This window comes from Zophobas morio, unplaced genomic scaffold, assembly GCF_036711695.1.
Source record: "Zophobas morio isolate AGI-343-1 ecotype UQ-CSIRO unplaced genomic scaffold, CSIRO_AGI_Zmor_V1 ptg000014l, whole genome shotgun sequence".
NCBI lineage: Eukaryota > Metazoa > Arthropoda > Insecta > Coleoptera > Tenebrionidae > Zophobas > Zophobas morio.
Window position 1 is genome coordinate 6,063,324 of NW_026972119.1, and position 23,262 is coordinate 6,086,585.

At 30.4% G+C, this 23,262-nt stretch overlaps 1 protein-coding gene across 2 annotated transcripts in view; it reads left to right on the plus strand.

Annotated features, from left to right (window-relative positions):
* The window catches only part of LOC135129220 (homeobox protein Hox-C4a-like), a 34,799-nt gene extending 12,423 nt beyond the window's left edge, over positions 1–22,376 (plus strand). The window contains exons 2-3 of one of the 2 annotated variants that reach the window (XM_064056361.1): positions 2,841–2,873; positions 20,832–22,376. In XM_064056361.1, coding sequence (XP_063912431.1) covers positions 2,841–2,873; positions 20,832–21,442 — 644 coding nt within the window. In that variant the 3' untranslated portion in view covers positions 21,443–22,376. The remainder of the gene's footprint in view (positions 1–2,840; positions 2,874–20,831) is intronic. The other variant, XM_064056362.1, reaches the window with a different exon arrangement.
* The last annotated feature ends 886 nt before the right edge of the window (positions 22,377–23,262 follow it).

The window sequence follows — 23,262 nt, forward strand, 5'->3', positions numbered from 1 at the left end:
CCAAGTTGGATTTCTACCCTAGACGTCCAGATTTTTGAGAAGAAAAATCAAAATTGTGTAACAAAATTGTCAATGAGATTTTGAAACTGCAAAACCGTTGGCTCTGAATTCTTGGATCCGTTTGCTTTGTTCCAAAAAATTTATACTTATGATTTACCAATACATTCATATCTTTTACAATTACTTATAAAGGGTATAATTCGAAAAAAAATTTATTAATCAGGATTTTTTTTGATCAATTCGAAAATTTGAGCATACAGTACTATCATTATTAGTATTACACTTTATCTATTTAAATTGGTACATGAATCCTTGCTAAAATGTTGATGATGTCATCACAAAATTTTGTTATAGAAAAATTCATTTGAAACATTAGCACAACATGCTTCTTTACCTGTATTTGAACAGTCCACACATATCTTTATTTTAACTTATACAGGTTATAATAGAAAATAAAATTTTGCAAAATTTAATTTTATAATTTTTCGACGAATCTGTATTCTTCGCCTGTAGGTACTTCAGGGAGGAGCGAAGTTCTGCTTAAATAACTTTATATCGATTTTTTTAGGATTTTCTTAGTTTTTTGGAGATTATGTGATTAACCCTTTGCTAGATTTCGCTTCACAAGTATTCTAACTTGTATAGTGTTTGTTTTTTTTTGTTTTGCAGTAAAGGCATTTATTATTAATATTACTTAGATTAAATAAAAGTATTATATATTTAGATAAAATTATTCAAACACTTGTTTAGTAAAGTTTCAGAAAAGTTAGTTAGGTAATCTCTAAAGTGTAAAATGTAGGTAGGTACTTGTTTGACCTATTTTTAGCAATATTTTGAAAACGATGAATAGATACAATTTTTGCTGGTTTTTTATTGTGTGCATAATACAGAGGTGGTAATTGAGGACCAACATTTTCAAATTGCACAAGTTGTAATTGGTCAACGAAATCCGAAATTAAGCGTGCTCTACTACAACAGTACCTTTAGCTGTCGCTAATAAATAGTAATAAAAAAAAAACTTTTACCTAAGTTTTATTTTATATCTAATGCAGCATTAATTTTTGAGCTTTGTTGCCTTTTCAGAAAGGCAATCTGTCATTTGCAAAAAATTGTTGATTCTAATTTTGACATAAAACTATTTCTATTAAGTCAAGGGCGGGTTTTACGGCATACCGAAAAATCTGGCATTATTTTGGAAAGGGTTGACCATGTGATCGGCGTTATTTCTAAATAAATTAATTTAGTAAGCAGTTAAGAAAAGAGTTGTCAATTTTTTAATAATGATTGAACTTATTATAATAACTAAAATTAAAAATGCATGCATTCGAGGGAAGGTCGAGACTAACTATGAAGCATTTCAAATAAATCATTATGTCAAATATAAAGTGCCTGCTCCAAATGATCATGACACAGCGGTATCACTTTACAGTTGTGGTGATTTTGGAAATGATAAAATTATATCTTGTAATTTTTATAAATTAGGGTTTAATAATGCAACTTTGCTTTATTCTCGTAAATTATAGTATTTTAAGCAATCTACAAATTGTGTTATTTTGCAATTTTAAGATACTTTACCAAACTGCGCTACTTTAATATTGCATTAGTTCTACATCCGACTGTTGCAAATTGTTAAACCACATTTTGTAATACTAAATTAGCGTAAAACAAAATTTTTGTTAATCATACTTAATTTTACAATATTAGAAATTGTTGTAAAATAGAAAAAATAAATTAAAAACCTTTAAATATGATGACAACATGTGTCCACAGTAATTATTTTTTAGTTTCTAGCAAATCTCGAACAGAAAACGTGGGACGAAACCAACTGCTGATTGAAGTTTAAATATATTTTGTGTAACATGTTATTAAGATCCTAGCATTTATCTAATTTGCATAGCCATAATTCAATTCCAGCTTTAAACCAAATTTCACATTAGCTAATGCAATTTTAACTATAGCCAGTGCACAATAATTCCAAAAGTCGTCGTTTGTCCTCACAAAGAAAAGACTGATTCTTGGAAAAAGCTGCGGTTACCTTGAGGACAAAACACAAATTATAACAACACGTGATAACTTCATTTGCCTAATACTACGTTTTATTTCTTCTATTTAAGCATTCCCATTTATTAGGGGAAACGTGCTATGACACAATAAAAACGAAATTACCTTAAAATATACCTTCGTGGCAAAGATTTATTGCAGAGAATTTTAAAGTAACAAATCGAAATCTGATAGCCACTTTTAAAAGTTACACTAGAAGTGCATTTGTTATCGTCTTTTTGACGTTTCCTGTTTTAGAGGAGTCGTACTGTGTTTACAAATAGATTTAATTATTATTTTGATTAATTTCGAAACATTCATTTTAAGTAAACTTAAAATTAGAATAATATGTAAAAACGTTGCAGCACTAGTAGTCATGCTCTTAATTCATCACTAATGATAATTAACACCCATTTAAAGTGAAGCAAATGAGTTCATAAAAATGCATAGATTTGTAGATAATATTAATTGACTGTGTAAGGAATGTGTTAAAGCTTTTAATAAAAATCCTTGTCGTCTCGTCTACATTACAAGGGATCACATTTCAGACAGAAGCAGCAGTGTTACATTCGTTGAAAATTTATGGGCAGCCATAACATTAAATTACTCCAAGTTAAGGAGTAATTTGTACGTCTCTTCAGCCTACCACATTGCACGTGCCATGACGTATATTATTTGGTACATCCTTATTATAATACATCATATTATTTTATCAATCGAGATCGGAAACAATTAACATACTCGTATATATTATTTTAAATTCTTTCGTGTAAGAGCTAATATTTTTTTCATTTTTGCAGTTTCGAATTCGAAAGAATTATCATCAAATTGCAGTAAGTTTTTTCTTTAATCACTTATATAGTCAGTGCGTGGCTTTATGTTAAAATTCATGGTTGTTATGTTGTAATGAACGTTAAATTAATTTAAATGCAATGAATTAATGCAGGTAACTATATTAGGCTTTGTGCTTATTAGATAATAAATTATAGAGTACAAAAAACAAGCAAACGTGTTTCATTGTTGCAAATATTTTGACATTGATCCATCACTGACTTTCTAATAATATATAGTTGTAAGCAATGCTGTCTGTACCTTATAATTTAATAAATTTTTACGAACATATTTTTTCATAAAGTACTTAATTTTATAATTTGTGCACAAAAGTTTTTTTAATGTTTTAAATTTTTGGAAAATTGTGGTAGGAATCAATTTATTAATAACAAGTAATTTGATTGCTTAGATGGAAGCTTTTTTATCTGTTTTTATTTTTTTTTTTCACTTTTTTACCTACTTTTCTTAAATTCAGTAGATGCTGTATGTTATTTCTTGTGTACTTTCATAATCTCCGTTTAATGACACTATTGTTTTCTTGTACGTAGTTTTTAATACTTATTTACCTTCATTTTATCGCTTTCCATACATCTTTTTCTGCATATAGTATAAATCGTGATTACATGCCTCAAAATGAACTCATAATGTTTTCAAAATCACTTATCGTCCAGTCAAATTTTTTTAACGCGTAAGTTCCCTAAGCTGATTTTCTATTTTTATCATAATTAGTTACATAGTTTTCAGTTAAAATTCATGCAAAGTTTTAATATAATTAATGAAGATACAGATTTATCTGCATCTTTGTAAGTAATTAGTGATTAATTAATTAATAAACATTGCAATAATAGATACAGTTCAAGCCGTTGTGTATTCAACTAGTTTAACTAGCCATGGAGAAGGCAATTACAAGGCATTATTACGTTTTAAATTTTTTTCTGTGTAAAACATGTGGTTGAGTTCTTAGAAACATTATTATAATGAAATTACGGCTAGGTAATAACTACTCATTTTAAAATGTCACTGCCAAGGTGAAATGAAACAATTTTTAAAGAACATTTTTACGCAGTGTGTGGGACAACTATTTTTTGTTGCAATTATGATATTAGCAAATTTCCCATCCCAGCAACAGGTTTTCAGTTCATCAAGTCAATTACCGTTTGTTAATATACAACATCAAAAGACTCGGTCCATTTCTATTAAAGAACAACCCATTAAACGTATTAAAAAGACAAACCCTAAAGGCTTCGGAATCATACTAAATAAAATAATTTCAGAAAGATAATGAACTGCAGTATTAATGCATGCACATGGTATTGATCCAAAAGCTAGACGGCGCCAGACGACCTAGGGTATTTTGATTTCGCACCGCGTATAGTAAAAATTATGTAAATGAGTTGGTGTCACAAAAACTTTAATCAATTTAAACGCGTTGGTAACATTCTCCTAAACTGACTTCAGTAATCGAGTCAAGTTTTTTTGATCGTCGATCAAGAAATGTTTACTGAACATTTTTCAAATAGTTGCGGTTTGAAAAGTGCCAGTCATGAAAAGTAGATTGTATAAAAAGTAATTAATTTAGGCAGTACGCTGACCACCAGCGTAAAAACCAAAGAGGATATGAAGTCAGTAGGGCTAGGTCAAAGAATATTTTTCGCAGCATGCGGAGGTCTAATAATCCATAGGCGCCGATTTGAGGGGGACAACGGGAATGGTTCCGGTTGTTCCAAAAGCAATAGGATTCGATTTCTACATTAGTACAAATTAGTGCAATATTCTTTTTGATAATTTTGAATTTTTATAAGAAACAAGAAAAGGGAAGATTTGTAACAGGGTGAACAGCATTTATTTCAGAATGTATGCTTGCTGTTTCCGTCAGTCTGTCGTGTATTGTCTTCTGTTGTCTTCTGTTGTTCAGCTAGTTTCAGAAACTAGCGACAGGACTACTTTGAAATTTGACGCATACGTTAAAATGATCATTAAGATGGGAAATGCTAACCAAAAATGCCTAGTCACTTTCTCTAAATAAGTTGATGACTTTAAAGTATTGTTTTGATAGATAGATATTGAGATATTAAGATTGGGGCAACAAGGGTTTGTGTCTCTATTATTTGGTCCGGAAATTTCTTTTTTCTTAAGTGCAAAAGATACATTCATGGGATACCTGTTGTGTTCTAGAAGCGAGGAAATTTTTTATAAATAACTTTCCGGGGTACTTTTCTTATGAGGAAACGACTCTCTTTATCTATGTTTTTTTTTTTCACAAAATGAAATTAACGATATATTTAATTTTTAGCCTTAGTATAACTACTTACAAGTATAAGTCGGTTTACATACAGATAACTTTATTAGGGAGAGACAAGAATGTAAAACCATCGCTGAAAATTTTCGCAGTAGTATAAATAATAATTTGACTAAATTTTATAGTGTGAATATCATTATAAAGTGACAGTGTCTCTCAAGTTTTTAAAATAGTTTGCTCACAAAATAAAAAAAGTATGTTTCTAACATATTTGTGTCTGGCTTAAATATGTTGATAAAATTAAATATCTACGGGAACTAATGATATACCTATCTGTAATATTTTTATTTTTTCTTCTTACCAGTTACAAAAATAAAAGTGTAAATGGGCTTTTTTTATGAAAAAACAACATTATAATACAAAAATTTAGTCCAATCTTTCAGTATAATTAAATTAAATACTTTTAACCAAACATGGTTAGGTAAGTGCAAAATCAAAGAAATAATATATAAATCTTCATAAAAAATTTCATGGTTGGTTTGAGACTTGAAATTAGTTGTTCCAGCTTTGAAAGAAACTGTACAAGAGGAACCAAAATATGTCTTCGTTGCAAAAAAATGCAGCTTCACTTAAAAATAAATAATAAAAATGGATATAATATATATTTACACGCTCAGCAAAGAATGGAAGTGAAAAAAAACCTCACCAAACCTCAACTAACAAGAAATAATTATCACCCATGCTAAACAATTGAATCTTATGATTATGAATAAAGCACCAACTGTTACTCTTTAAAAATACATACAAGGGAAAAGAAAGTAATGCCGATCTCATCAAGTCACTAACTAACTTTTTACTTGATAATCTTGATATGTTACTATCCATGAAAGAATAATACACATACATGTGTGTATACACCACTTAAATCCATTACTCAGAAAAATAAACAGGATAATGATAAGACGTCTTCTCTTACATACAGCAATCAAATAGTGAAACATAAGTAACCACAGTAACGTCGTTTCTAAGTCTCTTTGTCTCCATGAATCGGTTGTTAAATCAATTCAAGTTGATTTGGCGTTTTTTAAACATTGTGAAGTATGACAGCTGACAACACGAAATGATACAACCTAACCTTACTTTTTCGTATAATACTCAACAACTCTGATAAATGCCATTTATATACAACAGTATGTTTTTTTTATTTTAGGGAAATTTTTGCATAACGTATTTTTAAAAATCAATACAACATTTATTGAGATATTATATTTGAAAATATACTGGCAATACCATAAGAGCCAAATGTAGCGATTTCTCTTAACGCATTATTCTTAGTAGTATTGTATAAAATTTCCTACGTGATGTGGGGGAAAAGTTTATACCTCGATATTGCCACTTATGTGAAACATTTAAATTCTGTAAAATAATGTACTGTGTGTAATGAATCTATCAGAACTTGATCTTTCCAGGCCTTTGAACTACAATATCTCCTCGCTTTCCTTCAAATCTGGTAAGCAAGTGTATGTGTTTTTACAAACAGTTTGACGACTTTCCAGATATGTTTGGTGTTATTAAAAATTTTGGGGCATTTTAATATTGAATCAAAGACCAAAAATTTGTAGCACTGCTTGAATTCAGGAGTTACCTTTAATCATCAAGAGCAGAGGAACTTTAACGTCATTGTATATACATACAGTTAAACTTAACTTATTATTTAAATACATATTCACTTTTTTAAACTTATTGTAGTCTTCAGACTAAAAAGGCAGAAAATCTTTGAATATTACATTTTCTAACTTTACTTTAAAAAGGAGGAGGTTCAAATTTAGGCCGACTCTATCCAAGCTGAGGTTGGAAACAAATATTTCAATACATAGTAATAACAACCTATGTAAACAAACTGTTTAAAAAATAATGTAACAAAAAAAAAACATACGAAAAATTGTAAATAAAACAGTTAATTTTCCAAAGAAAAAAATGTGCACAGCATAAAACTTATTCCTAATAATATAATATTAAACAACCAAAATTAACGAACGTGATGAGGTCTGATGACTGATCAACAAACCATTTGCGGTGATATATGTACCAATTTTTTAAGACTGGTTAAAAAAAAGAATTGCGTATTACGTGTAACTGCACCTCCAACATTACATTGTTCACCTTTTTCTAGAAAAATGCGCCTGTCCAACTGAATTAAGTAGGTACAATCACTTAAATGAAGTTATTCATATGCATAAAAGGGGAGATGTAAACAGCGAGGTATCGGACAATTACCTTATGAACTGACATTTACAAAGTTTTCCAATGCATAATAATTAAGTTACTGACGAATTAGTAAATTATCATACTAATGTTTTTTATTCCACTATGGACATATGTTCCATAAAAGACAAATCTATGATGTCGTAACGAATTATTTTATAAATGAAAGTGTTTTACATTTACGGCAGAAAATATATTTTTTAGGACTCTTCGTCAATTTGCTTCATCATTTCAGCATTTAATTATGTTATATGATACCAACGTGTGGTAGAACTCGGCATGACAGTGTGCATTTTGGATACACACTGATTTCTTTAGGTTTCTTGGTACTTGGTGAGGGGAGGGGGTGCTATTATTCGATCGCCATCTTGAAAATAAGGGCGAGTAAATTTTTTTTTCCATTTACCTCCGGATGAGTCTAACAAAAATTTTGTGGAAGCACTTTTGTAGATGTATCTAACATTAATAATAAAAATCTATAAGCCGAAAAAGATGATAAAAACATTAAATCTTCAAAAAAAATTGGTTTCGTACTGAATTGTATAATATTGTGTTATAAATCGGTTTGGAAACGTAGAACAATAAACAGGTACCTAAGGAATACAAAAAAGCCTTTAATAAATTAAAAATGAATTAGGTAAGCAGAAAAACGGAAGATTTATGGGGAAGTGGCAACGGACAAAAAATAAAATCGCCAGTGGGCGAATTATGGTTAACCGCGTAGGAGCGAATAAACCACACATATCATCAAAAACATCAAACAGGCGATGTTTCTTGGTCTTTTGCAGAATAAGTGCCCACCCTTTCCAACGGTGCTTGGATCAAGTTAATTTTATATTCGTTCAAAGCATTATACTACAAGATGTTCCAAAATTATCGCAAAAAATGTAGAGCAATACCTACAGGATGCGTCAGAATCAACAACAACTTTAAATAAATATTCTCATTTTTGTCTGTTTAAAAGTTACAGTTAAAAAAAAAATTAATTTGAATTGAAAACGTTCAAAGAAGCCTCATGAACCGAGTACGTGCATATCAGGACTTATTTTAATTTAATTATTGTTCGTATTCTTCTATGCATCTTGAAAATAGGATGATCGATATGAAAAAATACAACAATTTTCAGGTGAAGTTCACGCTGGTCAATTTTTAAACACCTGTCTAGAAATCCATCAACCATGCATGCGAAGGCTTTCTTCAAAACTAGGAGTCTTTTTTTTAAATTGACAATGTTTTAGTTCCGAAAATTAAAAAAATTTTTTTTTATAATTTTGAGGTACCTATATATTTCTAATTAAGGAATTTGTGAAGTTTTTAACGTGTATTCAAATTAAATTTTTTATGACGAAATATTTATGTTTGTCCTACTTCACAAAAGTACATTTTTTACATACCTACTACAAATGTTTCAAACTTCACTAATTGTTTTGGACATTCAGTAATATCTTGTATATTATATAAATTGGTACGACAATTAATTTCTAAATTTTTCTTCTAGAAAATTCTACATAGGTACAGCTATTTTTACGCTTCCAAAAATTTTGCTTGTACAAATTTTGCTGTAAAAGTGTAGGTAATTCTCTATATTATTTGTTTCACGTTTTTCATACAATATTTGATTTAATATTGTTGCATTGTAAATATTAACTTAACTTGCCAACTTAACCACAATTGTAAGGAAGGCTATACTGAACTAAATGGTTTCTTTAGAACAGATTGTATCAACTTTTTGCATCATGGTAACTAAAAAAAAATATGGTTATTGATTTAAGTAACAGTGGTAAAAAGACGATCCTGTACTACTGTAAAGAATCACTGGGTAACATCTACAAATAGAACAAAAGAATCCAAAATCCGGAAAAACCTTAGGTGATGGAATTTTTTTAAATATTTTTCCTTTTTTGAACACCTATTAAAATCATTAGATAGATTCTAGACAATTTAGTCATCGCAGGACTGTGTAATCTTTCTTTCTGTAAGATTACCTAATATATTTACGACATTTCTCTTTAGATGTAAAATTTTTATGTTTTATACTTATTTCATTGAAAATTTTGTTCTGTCATCGCTGTGAAATATCAACTCAAAATTTTTCATGTTCTAGTTTTTCATTTTTGTACTCATCATTTCTTCAGTAATATCAGACAAAAAACTTGTTATTAAAGTTGTAGATAACTGTATTATCTGTAAAAATGCTCCACAAAACTTTTGGCAAACTTGTTATTGAGATGAATCAAAAAAATTATTTGCGTCCTTATTTTGAAGATGGAAACTGAAAGCTCAGTGTTACACTCACGGCCGAACTTCTACGAAAATAAAAATACGGCTGCCTACCTTAACTACATATATGTTTACCAAGTGGACTGTTACAAAATTCTAGAAAACTATGTTCTTCGCGGGATATTTTTACTTCATAAATTATACATACAGAGGACATCAATATACTGAAATTCAAATGCTATAGATGAAACTTTATAAAAATGTGTGAGAAGTGCCACAAGGTTGAGTTTATAGACCTTACACTGTTGCTTTTTCATACACTATCGACCCTAAATCTTGTGTGGTTGCTGCTCTGAGTATAATATATACTAAGATATTAATTAATACAAGATAAACAACAAACTGTACAGAAGCTCCTTAAATCTTAGGTTCCGTGTTTGATTTCCTGTTAAAATAAATAGATCTCTTTTGCTCTTTTGGTTAGTTTCAAACAATGCAGAGGGTCAGCTATTGAACGACTTTACCTTTAACTTCTTTCACAATATTAGACGATAGGCCATAGTTATCACAATTAGGATAAAAAATTCAAAAATATTATGTTTTAACTTTTTAAGTGCTTCGAGTTTGTTGCAAAATTTTTCTTTTACCAGACGTCATATAAAAATCGATAAAATTATTGTTATTAAAACTGTTAATTATTTATATGAACAACGTAACAATTTATCACAATTTTAGGTTAGTTTACCCATTTCGGAAGCAAATTACTATTACTTTCCGAGCGTAAGAAGGAACTATTTTTGATTAAAATAACGTCAGAACTACACTTTTCACAGAAATAATTATATTAGTTAATATGCTATAGGTGTCTAAATATCATATTTGGGTTTCAATATTTTTCTTTTTGTTCAACATAATAACAAAGTGCTGCTTCATCTGTACGAATATTTCTTTCCATCGTTTTACTTTTTGTCTTGTTTTTAATTATTTATTTAAGTTTTTTACACCATCACTGAATTCGTTTATCTATCCCTAACTGCAATTTCCGTTTTAATTTCTCTTCTTTTTAATGCACATTTTTGGTGAAATATATCGTTATTTTTCGACATTGTATGTTTGTGTTATGAAGTTATGATTTCTATTATATTAATTCCAGTATTATGTTTTACTTACGTGGCAAACTACGTAGGTACCTCTAGTGAATTAAGAAAGGACCTTAAATACATAACAGTTGTATAAATATTTTTTATAAAAGTAATGAATTTCATTTTTCTTGTTACGAATATACTGAACAATATTATAACAGTCGTATATAGGTAAACAAGAATAAATATTTTTTGAAAAGTATTCTGAAATTTTACAGTATGAAAAAAAACCACCACCTTTGTTGAAGCATTTCAAGTTTTTCAATTTATTTTATAAGTAAGTAAGTTGTTATTACCTACTCTGCACATTGTTCTTACTGTGTCTGATGATTTCATTACTTTTGCTATTATTGTAACTATTACGGCAAGCGTACTTGAAATTTGAAAAGTCAGCGTCCATGTAATCATTTCATTCAGAACCAACTCATAATTTTGGTCTTTGGCTTTAGCACCAGACATGTAGATCGACATAATCTCCTCAAGGACATATTCTACTACCACACTTATTAAACTGTTAAAGTCATCACGAAAAGCAGACCATCTTAATCCCTAATCGGCGTTCCTCAAAGTGAAAGGTTTAATTTCCTGGCAAAATTGGCCTCTCCATTCCGTCCTATCAAAACAGCCAACATATTCCTGGAATTTAATTACCTTCAGCTACAAGATCGTGACGTTTGGTCCTGGACCACACCAAATCTTGAACCTGACCTTGGCACAGCCCAGACTGTCGGTGCAATTGTTGTTTATGTCAATAATGTGCATAATCATCGTTTGGGCAATGAGAATGCTGCTAACAGGAGAGTTGGATCGCTTTGTAGACCTTTCCGACGGCCGCAGCCCGACCAAAAATTAAATTGTTTATCGTCAGGACTCGCTCGCTACAAATTCGAACGTCTTGGAAGCGGATTTGAAGTGGGCCACTCTAATTAGACGTATTCATGAAGGTTGTGAAGAGCTCGTTTAATAGGTTATTTCTGGTAAATGTGCCGTAGATGGGTGGTATTGTACTGCGTGATGGTAACGGTTGAAAAATACGGGAGGTTGCTTGAGTTCGGCCTGAAATATCAAACGGATTTATCCGCTTAGTTTGGTTTGATGAATGCCGCTAATAGAATAATTAATGATTGTTGCTGGGAATGACCAATATCGTGAAATTAAAACCCGGCTATGGAACACAAGTACGTGTGCTTACACTTTTTTCTATTTGTATGGCTTTTGTATCGAACACATCTCTAGTCACGAATTAATTCATATTATAATAGTAAAATAAATGTCATTAGGGATTGTGCAAGTTTGTATTTATTAGAATTCAAAACTAATGTTACGAAAGAAAATGTAGCGTATTTCTCAACCGTAAAAACATTATTATTATATTCAATTAATTGGTGCTGTGCTTCTGCGGGTGGTGTTACTGAAGAACATATTTTTGAAGTAGCAGATTTAAGCAGCAACACAATGCTGTGTTATGTAAGGTGAACATGACTTGCACATTTGTTACTTTCCTTTGTGAAATTTTAAAATTAGCACTTGCAAAGTTCATCGCTTTTTTACTGTATTGTACACATTTTAACCGTAAGTGTACAAGGTGGTACAAAGTCTTCCAATACTTGTTTTTCTAATTGTTGTATTGATTTTAGTCTGATATGAATCACTTTTAGGTGTTCATAGTTTTGTGAATATATACATCAATTTTTTTTGTCTGCCTCAGTTTTTAAGCAGATTTTTGAATACCTATTTAATGATAGATTGAGCATTTATTCACGTTTTTATCGCATTTTTTGGGAGAATACAGTGCTTAGATAGTAAGGGGAAAAGTAGGTGCAAAATTAAAAGCTTCTTTTTGTGAAAGAGGCAACCAGATTCTAAATTTTTTTTAAGTAGAAATATATATAATAAAGTCCAATCTAATATTGAAAAATGTTGTTTTGAATTACACTAAATGCATTAAATGCATATACAAAATGGTGTAAACTGTTGACAGTAAAATTGAGTAAACCCATTGTCACTAGATTATTATTCTCAGCTAACGATATTATTAAAGGATAGCTCACTTCTTAATTTCTTTTTATTTCTGTGTAAGTCGATTTAGAATTTACCCAATTCAGTAGATTACGTATATCAATATCTTATAAAACATGGTATGAATAAGTAATATCTTTGAATCGAAGTAAAGTACAGTGGCACCATTTTAATATTAATTGAAAAGTAAATATTTGAAAAGTTGCATGCACGAGTTCGTAATAATATTTCAGAGACGTCCGACTAATATAAAATGTATAAGACGCCATTTACTCATTCCTAGACAGTAATGTGTTTTTAATGATAACTAATACATAAATCAATTTCTGTTGGTATAGTAAAAACCCACACAGAGTATGATAATTTTTGCCAAAAATCCTTTTAGTTCACAATTCTTCTGCTTTTTAAAAACATTCACTGTAAAAACTGATGATGTTTATTAAAAATTGCTTTAAAGTCATAGAAATTCCAATTAAAAACCTTACGACTGCTAGTAATAATGTAACGTGTTTTAAGCATCAATTTACTCACAAATGTTAGTTTAGTGTTAAATAACCTTTGTTAACTTAAATATTAACTGATTCAGAATCGGTGAAACTTACAGATTTCTATTCTATTCATTATCATAATGTAATAAGTATCAGTTCATACTTTTATTAATGTACATTTTGTAATAACAAAATTAACAGAATCACACTTCGCGGGTTTACGAAGAATTTATAATTATGCACTTAAATGATTATATAATTAAATTTCCAATATCAAGACTTAATAATGTGTCATTATCATTACTTACATATTCAGATACGAGAATTTCAGCTGTTTCATTCAATTTAACTGCGCATATGCAATTAAATTATAATATTTGCAGACTTCTACATTCAAAAGGGCATTTAGACCAATTTATTTCACTAATCCGTTAAAATTATACAACGTTACAAAAATTAACGGATATTTATTTTTTAAATGAACCCAGAATCGAATCATTTAAATAATGACAACGATCACCTTTTTACTGTTTAGTCATAATAATGCAGTACCTTCCAGTTGTTTTATAATAAATTTACTATAACCAGGCAAATATAATATACTCAATTAGAAAATTTTCAACCTTGTTTTCAGGAAAATTATTTTTAGTAGTCCAACTAATCGAAAATTGATTAGCGGATGACAAAATTTTAACTAATTTTATTAGTTAGCTATCAGTTTCTTATGGAATAACCAGTGCTTATGAAAGAAATCCATACTTTCATTTTGGGAACAATTTTCGAATACAAAGCTATATGATCTAGATTAATATATCTTTACTTTCAAAGTATTCTGTATCTATATTCTCCCAGGGAATAGGTTAAGAAAAGCAGTTTTTTACGCAAAATATGCAACGCCTTAATGATTTACGTTTATCAAATTATTTGTAAAGAATAAGTAAAAGCTACTAACAAATTTACTCCTCTTATCTCATTGTTTGTAAGAATACATAGAAATAGACGTATTTATGGATTAATATGTTTTACAATCTTTCAACTGCACTATACAATACATGTTTAAAAATGCTTGGATTGTCGGGTTCCACTATAGGATAAACTTTCATCTTAAACTTAATGTTAACCGACGGTTATAGATTGAGCTCTAGTCTATTAATTTTCGTAGTTTTTATCTTGAGGACTAAATACATAGTTCATTTATGTATTTCAAAAGCTATCGGTTTCTTTGATGCAGATGATTTATTAATCTTTAAAGTATAAGAAGAATTTAAAGCTTTTTATATCAAAATTAGTAATAAACTGCTTTCTAATAAATTGTAAGGTCAATAATAAGAAAAATGTAAAATTGGAAAAATTACATTCATTCACCATTTTTATTCTCTGGTAATTTAATACAATTTAATACAATCACTGTGATAGAGTGTTTTTACATATAAGTATTTCTTGAGTTTTTGCATGTTAGTTTTGCTATGCTTTTTGATATAATGATAATACATATTTCTAAAAACGGTATAATGATTTGTATTCAACGTTTCCTGCACCATGAATACCTGATTTACCTAACAGTTATTTTTGTGATATTATCCTTTTTTCTTTCGATTTATCTTACTTTTTTCTTAGCGATCTTTTTTGCAGTCTTGTAGGTACAAGTTTTCTCACGTCAAAATATTATCTCCCATTTTATCATGCATTTTCCATTACTATATGTAATTGTGAATTTACACATCTGTTCGTTTAAGATCCATTTGTTTGCTAACATTGTTTTCCTGTGTTTTCCTTATTATATTTCAGTGTTACACTTAAAAAGGCACATAATCTGTTGTTTCTGTTATTAAAAGATTGCAGTACTTTTTATCTACTGTTAATAACTGTTACTTCTTACAAAGGTTTGATTAACGTATAATAAGTACAACAAAAAAGGTTTAATCTATTTACTGCGTCATGTCCAAGAACTGAATCATGCTAGCTGAATGGATGGACAGGTTTTCGAATCGCTACAAATCAAAACTTCACTTACCATTATCTCGAAATTAACGACGGCATGCACTATTTTTTTATACTTCCAAAAGTCAGTTCTATTGAATTTTATAATAGTTTTAGATTGCACGCTGTATATTGTTATATTGATTTCAAAGAAATCTATTGCATATTCAAACCGATGTTTTATTGTCTCAAGGTATTTTTACAACATATTAATTGCCCTGAAGAAAAAAATTCCTTCATGTCCGAAACGATGGACAGTTGTTTCCTTTTACATTCTTTACAGATTGTCGTTAAACCTTTAAATAATATTTTCTCAAAGCGCCTCATCAGTTATAAATACGAGAACATCCTAAATATAAGCGTCACACTATTTTTTTTTCATTGACTTTTTTTACAATTTATTGAAAATAATTTATGCGAGTTGATGTTTATGAGTATTTTATTTTAGAATTTTTTAATAAAAAATCAAAATTTGATTACGAATACAATTTTATGTTTTTATACATTATTTAAGTTCGGTTAAAGTGTACCAGTACAAAAAATAGTGTTATATAGGTAACAGACAACAATAAAGTTTCAGTGACAAAATATTAAATAATGAACTGATTTAAAAAGTATGTTTGTACTAGTTGTATCTATATTATACGTAGGTATTTACTAATTTCTTACAAGTTCACTACATATTCCAAACCTCACATTTTGAGTAGAAACGTTATTTTATGCGATAAAAATGCCCAAAGGAAGCCATATCAAGTACTGGAAAACACTCTAGTTTTTACTTAGAAGAAACAGCATTCTGTGAGCCTTCCTCCTGATAAATACGTCATGGTCTGACCACGATAAATTGCTGTTAATGATAACACCTAAATCAATACACGATTCTGTACTTGACGTTTTAATATTTGCTAGAAATACAGATGTCAGGGCTTTTATTACGAACATATAAAATAGTAGGTCCAAGTGTAACGGAAGCAACCACTCTCTGGTATTAATTAAAATTAATTATAAATGACATGAAAATCTTGCGTTAAATTCTGATAATTACTTTTTGTCTTATATTATAATGTTGGGTACTTAGGAAATACGAAGTAATGGACGAAGTACTGAGCATTCTGGCACTCCAGTCATAATATTTTACTGAATGCGTTCCCAACCCTGGCGCTAAAAGTCCGCTACTGAAGAATAAATTAAAGCATTGGAGAACATTTTCCAGTATATCTAGGTGTAGAAGACGACACCTTGAAAATTTATCAAATGCTTTAAAAAAACTTAGATAGATGGTCAAGAGGACACTCGGAATTTAGGTCCTTAGTTGCAATCAGACAAACAACAAAGAAGATGATAATGATAGTAAAAATAATTCATTTCTCCGAGTACCTCAATTGAAGAAAGAAATTTTTATTAAAGTGTCAGTAAAACCACTCTTCTTAAATTTACCGAAGTAACAAATTATGAATTATTTCAATGAATAATGTTAATGACTTTTAAAATTTTATTATGTATAAATCGTCTATTTTGTTATTTTGATAAATTGTTGGTTAATTATTTTACATTACTTGTTAGCAAGATTCTAATGATAGTCCTGGAGTCTAGTATGTTACTTTCTTGAAAAAAAACCGTGTTTCTTCTTTAAAAGGAGAACACTTTTACCTGAACTTTTTTTTACTTTTAGCACCCCTACCTCTAGACCAATTGCCGATTTTATTTTCTACATTCCTTTCAATAACAGGCTGTAGATGGTACTTACAAAAACGTCGAAGTTTGGATATATGTTCTTGGCCGTTGTAGTCGAAGCTCATATCTATGTAAAATTACAGTAGAGGTATCCCTGTGAATTGTCCTATCACGATTTTGTTAGATATTCTCTATATTTTAAGAAAAGTTCTTCCAACTTCAGCATATATTTGCCTAGTTAGACACCTTACTAACTGACATCACGCAAGATTATAGCTACATGTTACTGCTCTGTTTGTCAACTAAATTTAAATGGTGTGAGTTGACATCGAGCACCAAAATTTACGAATAATCGATATTTTGCCTTTGTTTTCATTAGGATCACTTTATAAAAGTAGTAGATATGACAAGAGATTGTCATTTTTCTTTTTATCGTGTCTTACTACCACATTTATTTCTGTTTCGTAATAAATAAGAATGAAATAACTTTTTTACTGTAACAGTGGATATCCCAATTATATATTTTGTCGCTATTTAGAAAGAACAAACAAGCACTTACATATTCTACTTCACACTGAAAAGTCGATCTACAACAACAGCTATTTAACAGTGGAAAATTCTAGTAACAAGTTAACAATGTGCATTGAGATAATGTAATTTGTCAAGCGATGTATGTTTTCTTTACTACTAAACTTCAGTTTCCTATATTTTCATATACCTACCTAATATATTACAATACAACACGCACTCGTAATCCCTGGTTTAATAACGCTAAAACGTGGTCAGCAGCAGCAAGTTCTGTGTATGGCGGACTTTACTCACTACACTGTGAAAACACTTTTTAAAATATTACAAGGACTACAACTTTCCAGTGTAGTTAGCTAAGATCACAATACACAGGTATATACATATACTTACCAAACTTTCAAATTTAGTACGTTGTTAATAATAATAATAACTAGAAAGTCATTTGAACAAATATTTACTGCTCAACATTACTGAAAAATAACCAGTGACTTTAAAATGTTTCGCATTACGCTAACGACAGATGAAAATTGACAAATTGTAGGTTAGCACTGTTGGTGATTTATTTTGTTCTATTCTAATAGCAGTTAGTTTAGACTTTCCATTTACTAAACTTTAATAACATATACTTAAATCGTCTGTTTAAAGTGGAAAATATAGATGACTGAATGTGTCATACATCTCTTTGGGTGACTACAATTTACCTAATCAAGGTTGAAAATTATATGACAGGGTTTAATAAAACAGAAAAATGTGTTTGCGACTACTTTGATTTTCTTGAATTACACAGTTAAATAATATTCTGAATTTTAATGACCCAATATTAATTTCAAACTAATATCGAGTCATAGTACTTTCAAATAAGTAATCTTTGGAAGCTAAATGAAACCTTCATATTAGGTCAAAGTAGATTCCTGTCATTCTATCCTAGTTGTGGATATTCCTTTTGATGCACCAAATATGCTTTCACGAATTATCGAATAGTGTTATAATTTCAAGAAAGCAGTTAATGATTATCTCTAGTTCATGAATTGGGTTTAAATTCTCAGCTGCAATGAGTAATAACTAATAACAATAAGACTGAAATTAAACTAATAAAAACACAGAGTATACACTTCTAACAAAAAAACAAATAGCGCTTCTTCTCTCAACAAACGTAAAGTCCACTAATGTTAAAAGCTTGTCTGTTCCAGTTATTTGAAAAACATTCAAGATAGTGTTTCCGATCATAATTAAAAAAATCTTTTGGTTTTGCTAAACATGTCAAATATCGTGATTCTGGATGAGTTTTTCTGAGCACCATGCACTTCAGTGACTACTTTTCATTGAGTTACGATAAAATGTGTAACAGATTCTTTCCCAGATGAAGTACCGCAGCTATATTGTTAGTGCTTCATAGAAGCGATATCTGTACAGATATACAAGTCAACTAATTTTTTGAATATTTTTGGTTTAATTGAATGGCTAGCTCTTTAAGGGCTAGTTTAGTCAATACTTATTTTAATTGCGATTAAGTTAATCACGCATTTAATGAGGCGTTGCGCGACGTGTGATTGGTGTAGAGTAAGTAACGTGGAACTTTAATACCGCATTCAAAACTTAATCGCAATCTAATTATATATTAATAATAATAATATTTTGCAAGGTTTATAAGATTTATGATGTCGCAAATAAAGAAAGGGAGTAGCAAAGGGGCGAGACTTGATCTTTGGGGATCTCAAAAGACGAAGTTTAAACTCGTCATATTATATAGAGAACCCGATATTCTCTGCTAGAAAGACTAGAGGCGAAAACAAGAGAAACTTCTGCAATAATGTGAAGTGATCAACCTGATTAAACGCTTTTTGGAAATCAGTATATTTTATTAATTATATGAAGAATGATTTACTGCATTTTTTTCCTTTAACATTACTTAGATATCTTTATTTTAACTTATACTTAAGGATTTTCATAAAAAATAAAATTTCCAAAATCAATCCTTTTAATTTTTCGGAAAAGCTGGATTTAGGGGGGAATTCGGTCAAAACTATAACCTTCGATCAATTTTTTTTGTGCATAAAACTGTGTTGGAATAGTGTTATAGTGTACTTAACTCCTTTGTAAATATGCATAATATTGTTAGTGTTTAAAAATGTTTGCAGAATTACATACGCAGGAGAAAAATGGGACGGTAGTCTTCTATTTTATCTCATTTTGGCATATAAACAAACATGCTTCCAAACATCCAGAAATTTTGCAGATTATACTGTTAATTGTAAAAATGTAGTACCTACATGTAAAGAAGTGACAAATATCGATGGACAGTATTTTACTACGAAACTAGGAATTTTTAGTTTTTTAAAGCTTTACTTATTTATTTCAATTTATAGTGCAGGCTGTTTTCAAATTGGTTCATGCAAAAATTAGCTAAGAAAGGAGGCAATTAATTGTTCTTAGCTGTGCCTTCATGTTGTTGAATAAATTGCCTGTTGAATTGAAAAACATATAAACGTTGGTGAAATGAATATATTCTATTATGATTTATTGTTTAAGCCGTTTTGGACAAGCAACACATAAAGAGACAAGGTTTGTAATATATATACAACTGGAAAAAGCGAACTAACGTCAACTGAAAATAATGTTTCAGAACAATTTCTTTAATGTGACTCATGAAATCCAGGCAATTTTGAATAGCAAAACTTGGTTGTTTCATTGGCAAGTTATTAAATTGTACCTATTTATCAGTTTATGAATTTTGGCGTAGATAAGCAGTACAATTTGGAAACTACTGGAATCAAAATATGCTTTTTAAAACTTCGTAATAAGACTGTTACATTTTTTGGACATATTGTTTCACAGATTATTCTGGTTATTTTTTTTTTAATTCTCTTCTTAACGATTGAATAGGTAATAAGGACCATTACGGATAGGTATATTGACCCTATCGAAATAACCCTCTTTATCTAAGATATAACGACTTTATCACCCTTGTCGGTTTCAACATAATGGCAATATTTCTCTCGCAAAGCTTGGATAACTTTGTAATTGTTATTGTTATATCCGTTAATGATTGTAAATATTCAAAAACAGAAATAATATTCTAATGAATTGGGATTACGGGCGTCTATCTACTCTCGTTATTCTTATTTGATTTTAGTTTTGTCGAGATAATGTCAACGTGGTTAAAATGTTACGTTAAATATTACTGAATTTATTGAAATTAAGGATATGTAATTTAATTTCAAATTTCTATAAAACCAATACGAAATTCACTATTCGGTTATTGTCACTTGTAGAAGTGTACTTTTCTGTTTGACAAGAAATACTATTACTATTATTAAATATTATTAAATTGGGTAAATTAATTTCTGCCAGCGATTTCCTTCTGGTGATGATCGATTATATTTCAACCTTTTTCTTTCTTTCCAGCAAATGGCAGCTTCGCACCCGGTATGGAACCCAAACGTCAACGCACCGCCTACACCCGCCACCAAATCCTCGAACTCGAGAAGGAATTCCACTACAACCGCTACTTAACCCGGCGAAGACGCATCGAAATCGCGCACACATTAGTCCTCACCGAGCGCCAAATCAAAATCTGGTTCCAGAACCGGCGGATGAAGTGGAAGAAGGATAACAAATTGCCCAACACGAAGAACGTGCGGAGAAAAACCAACCCCGCCGGCGTGACGACGACGACCGCGGCCAAAGGGGGCAAAGTTCGGGCCAAAACACAGAACGCCACTTCGGCCAATAACAATGACAAACGGAAAAACAGCAACCCCGGCCGAGAAATGGAGGGGCTGAGGGAGAACATGCTGGACATGTCCCTGGCGGCGGGCCACCAGATCTCGTCGCACTCGCACGCGCACCCCATGCCCACGGGCCTGCACCATGCGGGGATGATGCACGGGGACCCGATGCACGTGGGGGGGATGGGGCAGGCGCTCGCCCCCCTGGCGCCGTCCCCCGGCTGCGGACCGGCCCAGAATGCCGCGCCGCCGGCCATCAAGTCGGACTACGATCTCACGGCGCTGTAATTTGTGAGTGAAGCTCAAGGGTAGAAATCGAAGGTGGGGGTGAGCTGGTTTTGAGCGCGGTTCTAAAGCTGGGTGCGGGGATGTTTGAACTTAAGCAAGGGATGGTTCGTTTACATTTATTTTCAAAAATTTTTCTGGGGTTTGTTTTTCCTTGTTAAAATAGACTGAAGCACCGAGGAATGGAAAGAAAGCACTATAATGGTCAACCGCGACAGGTTTAGTTTGCTTAGTGTCAGTTTTTTTGTTCCATAATTAAAACAAACTGTGCCTTGGGTTAACAGCAATTAAGTGCAATTTTATTTTTAGAGAAAAGCTGTATCTTCAGCTCATACTTTTATACTTCCATTTACCCTAACAAATACGTACTATTTTTACTAGAACCATACCTTGGAAAACAGGAGTCATAAAGAGTTTTTTAATTTATAAAAAATATGTTCTTAAGTTTCAGTCACGTTGGTAGCTACCGAGAGACTTGTTAAATATATGTACTTCCGGTTATGTCAAAGGGAAATAAAAAAATTATCCAGCATCTTATGAACACAGTATGACTGTGGTGTTGAAACTATCATTTTAGTTTACTGACACTTGAAAAAATGAAATACTAATAGATGCAGGGTGAGTCAATAAGCGCGATCTTCTTGATATTTCATTGGTTACTAGACATATAAAAAAATCAAGAGTTGTACGGATTTTTGTGCAGTATAATCTAAAATTCTTGTTATTACACAAAGCGTTTTGTTTTTGGGGCGTTACATACAAGTTAGTTCTTTTAAATAGAACGGCCACATATACAGAGTGAAGCAGCTAAAAGGAAACACCTAGAATAACTTTTTTATTTATTGGCCAAAAGTAATGATACTGAATTTGCAAATGCTATAATAGCTCCCGTGCATACGTTAATTCACTGCTTAGAAAAAACAACAGAAAAAGTATATTGTAGCAATACCATTTATTTTTTTTTTATTTTTACGATTTTTACAGTTTTTATTTTATTTCAAAAAAATGTAAAACATTGCTTTATTAGCTTCACTATTTAATATTAGTAAATTATTGCAATTTTTCTTAAAAAAAATTATTAATTTTATGACTAACGTTGATGCTTTAAGAAAATATTATTTTACAAAAGCAAATAATTAGTATCAAACGTAAAAATATTGAATTCTGCAGAGTATTTTTTTTCTCAATTGTATAGTAAAATAAAAATCCGTAATTCAAATTGAGCTTTCCGTCAATTATTTTTTGTTAATGAAGTGATACGTACATAAAACTCATTCATCTTTATTTATAAACTAAATTCCGTTAACATAGGTTCAAAAATAAAAAAGTTATTCGAGATTTCCCCTTTTAGCTGACTCACCTTGTATATTTAATATTCTAGGTGGACCCTGTCTTTTAAGGTTTTACAACCATATTTTATTTTTTAAATTTTTTTGCGATGTTGCTAAATATCAAAAGTTAATTGAAATTTATGACCAGTGTAAAACTTATCAAAAAAATCGTAATAGGGTTATTTTCAACACATTGCAATATTTTATGAATAAATAAAGGTGTGGACTTTGTTAAAATAAAGTCTTAGCACACAGTGTTTATAACAAATATTAGATTATTATAATTATTTTCCTAATTCATATTTAATTTTTGTTTCAAATATTATTAAATAAAATATTAAATTTGTCTATTAAAAATTAAAAATCGTACTAATTATCAACTTTAGCTAAGAACAGAAGTTGAAGTTCTGTAAACGCCTTTGTTTTTAGCTTGAAGGGGGAAGCTAAATTTTAATAATGGAAATATATGGCGCCGGCGGCGCCATGTATACC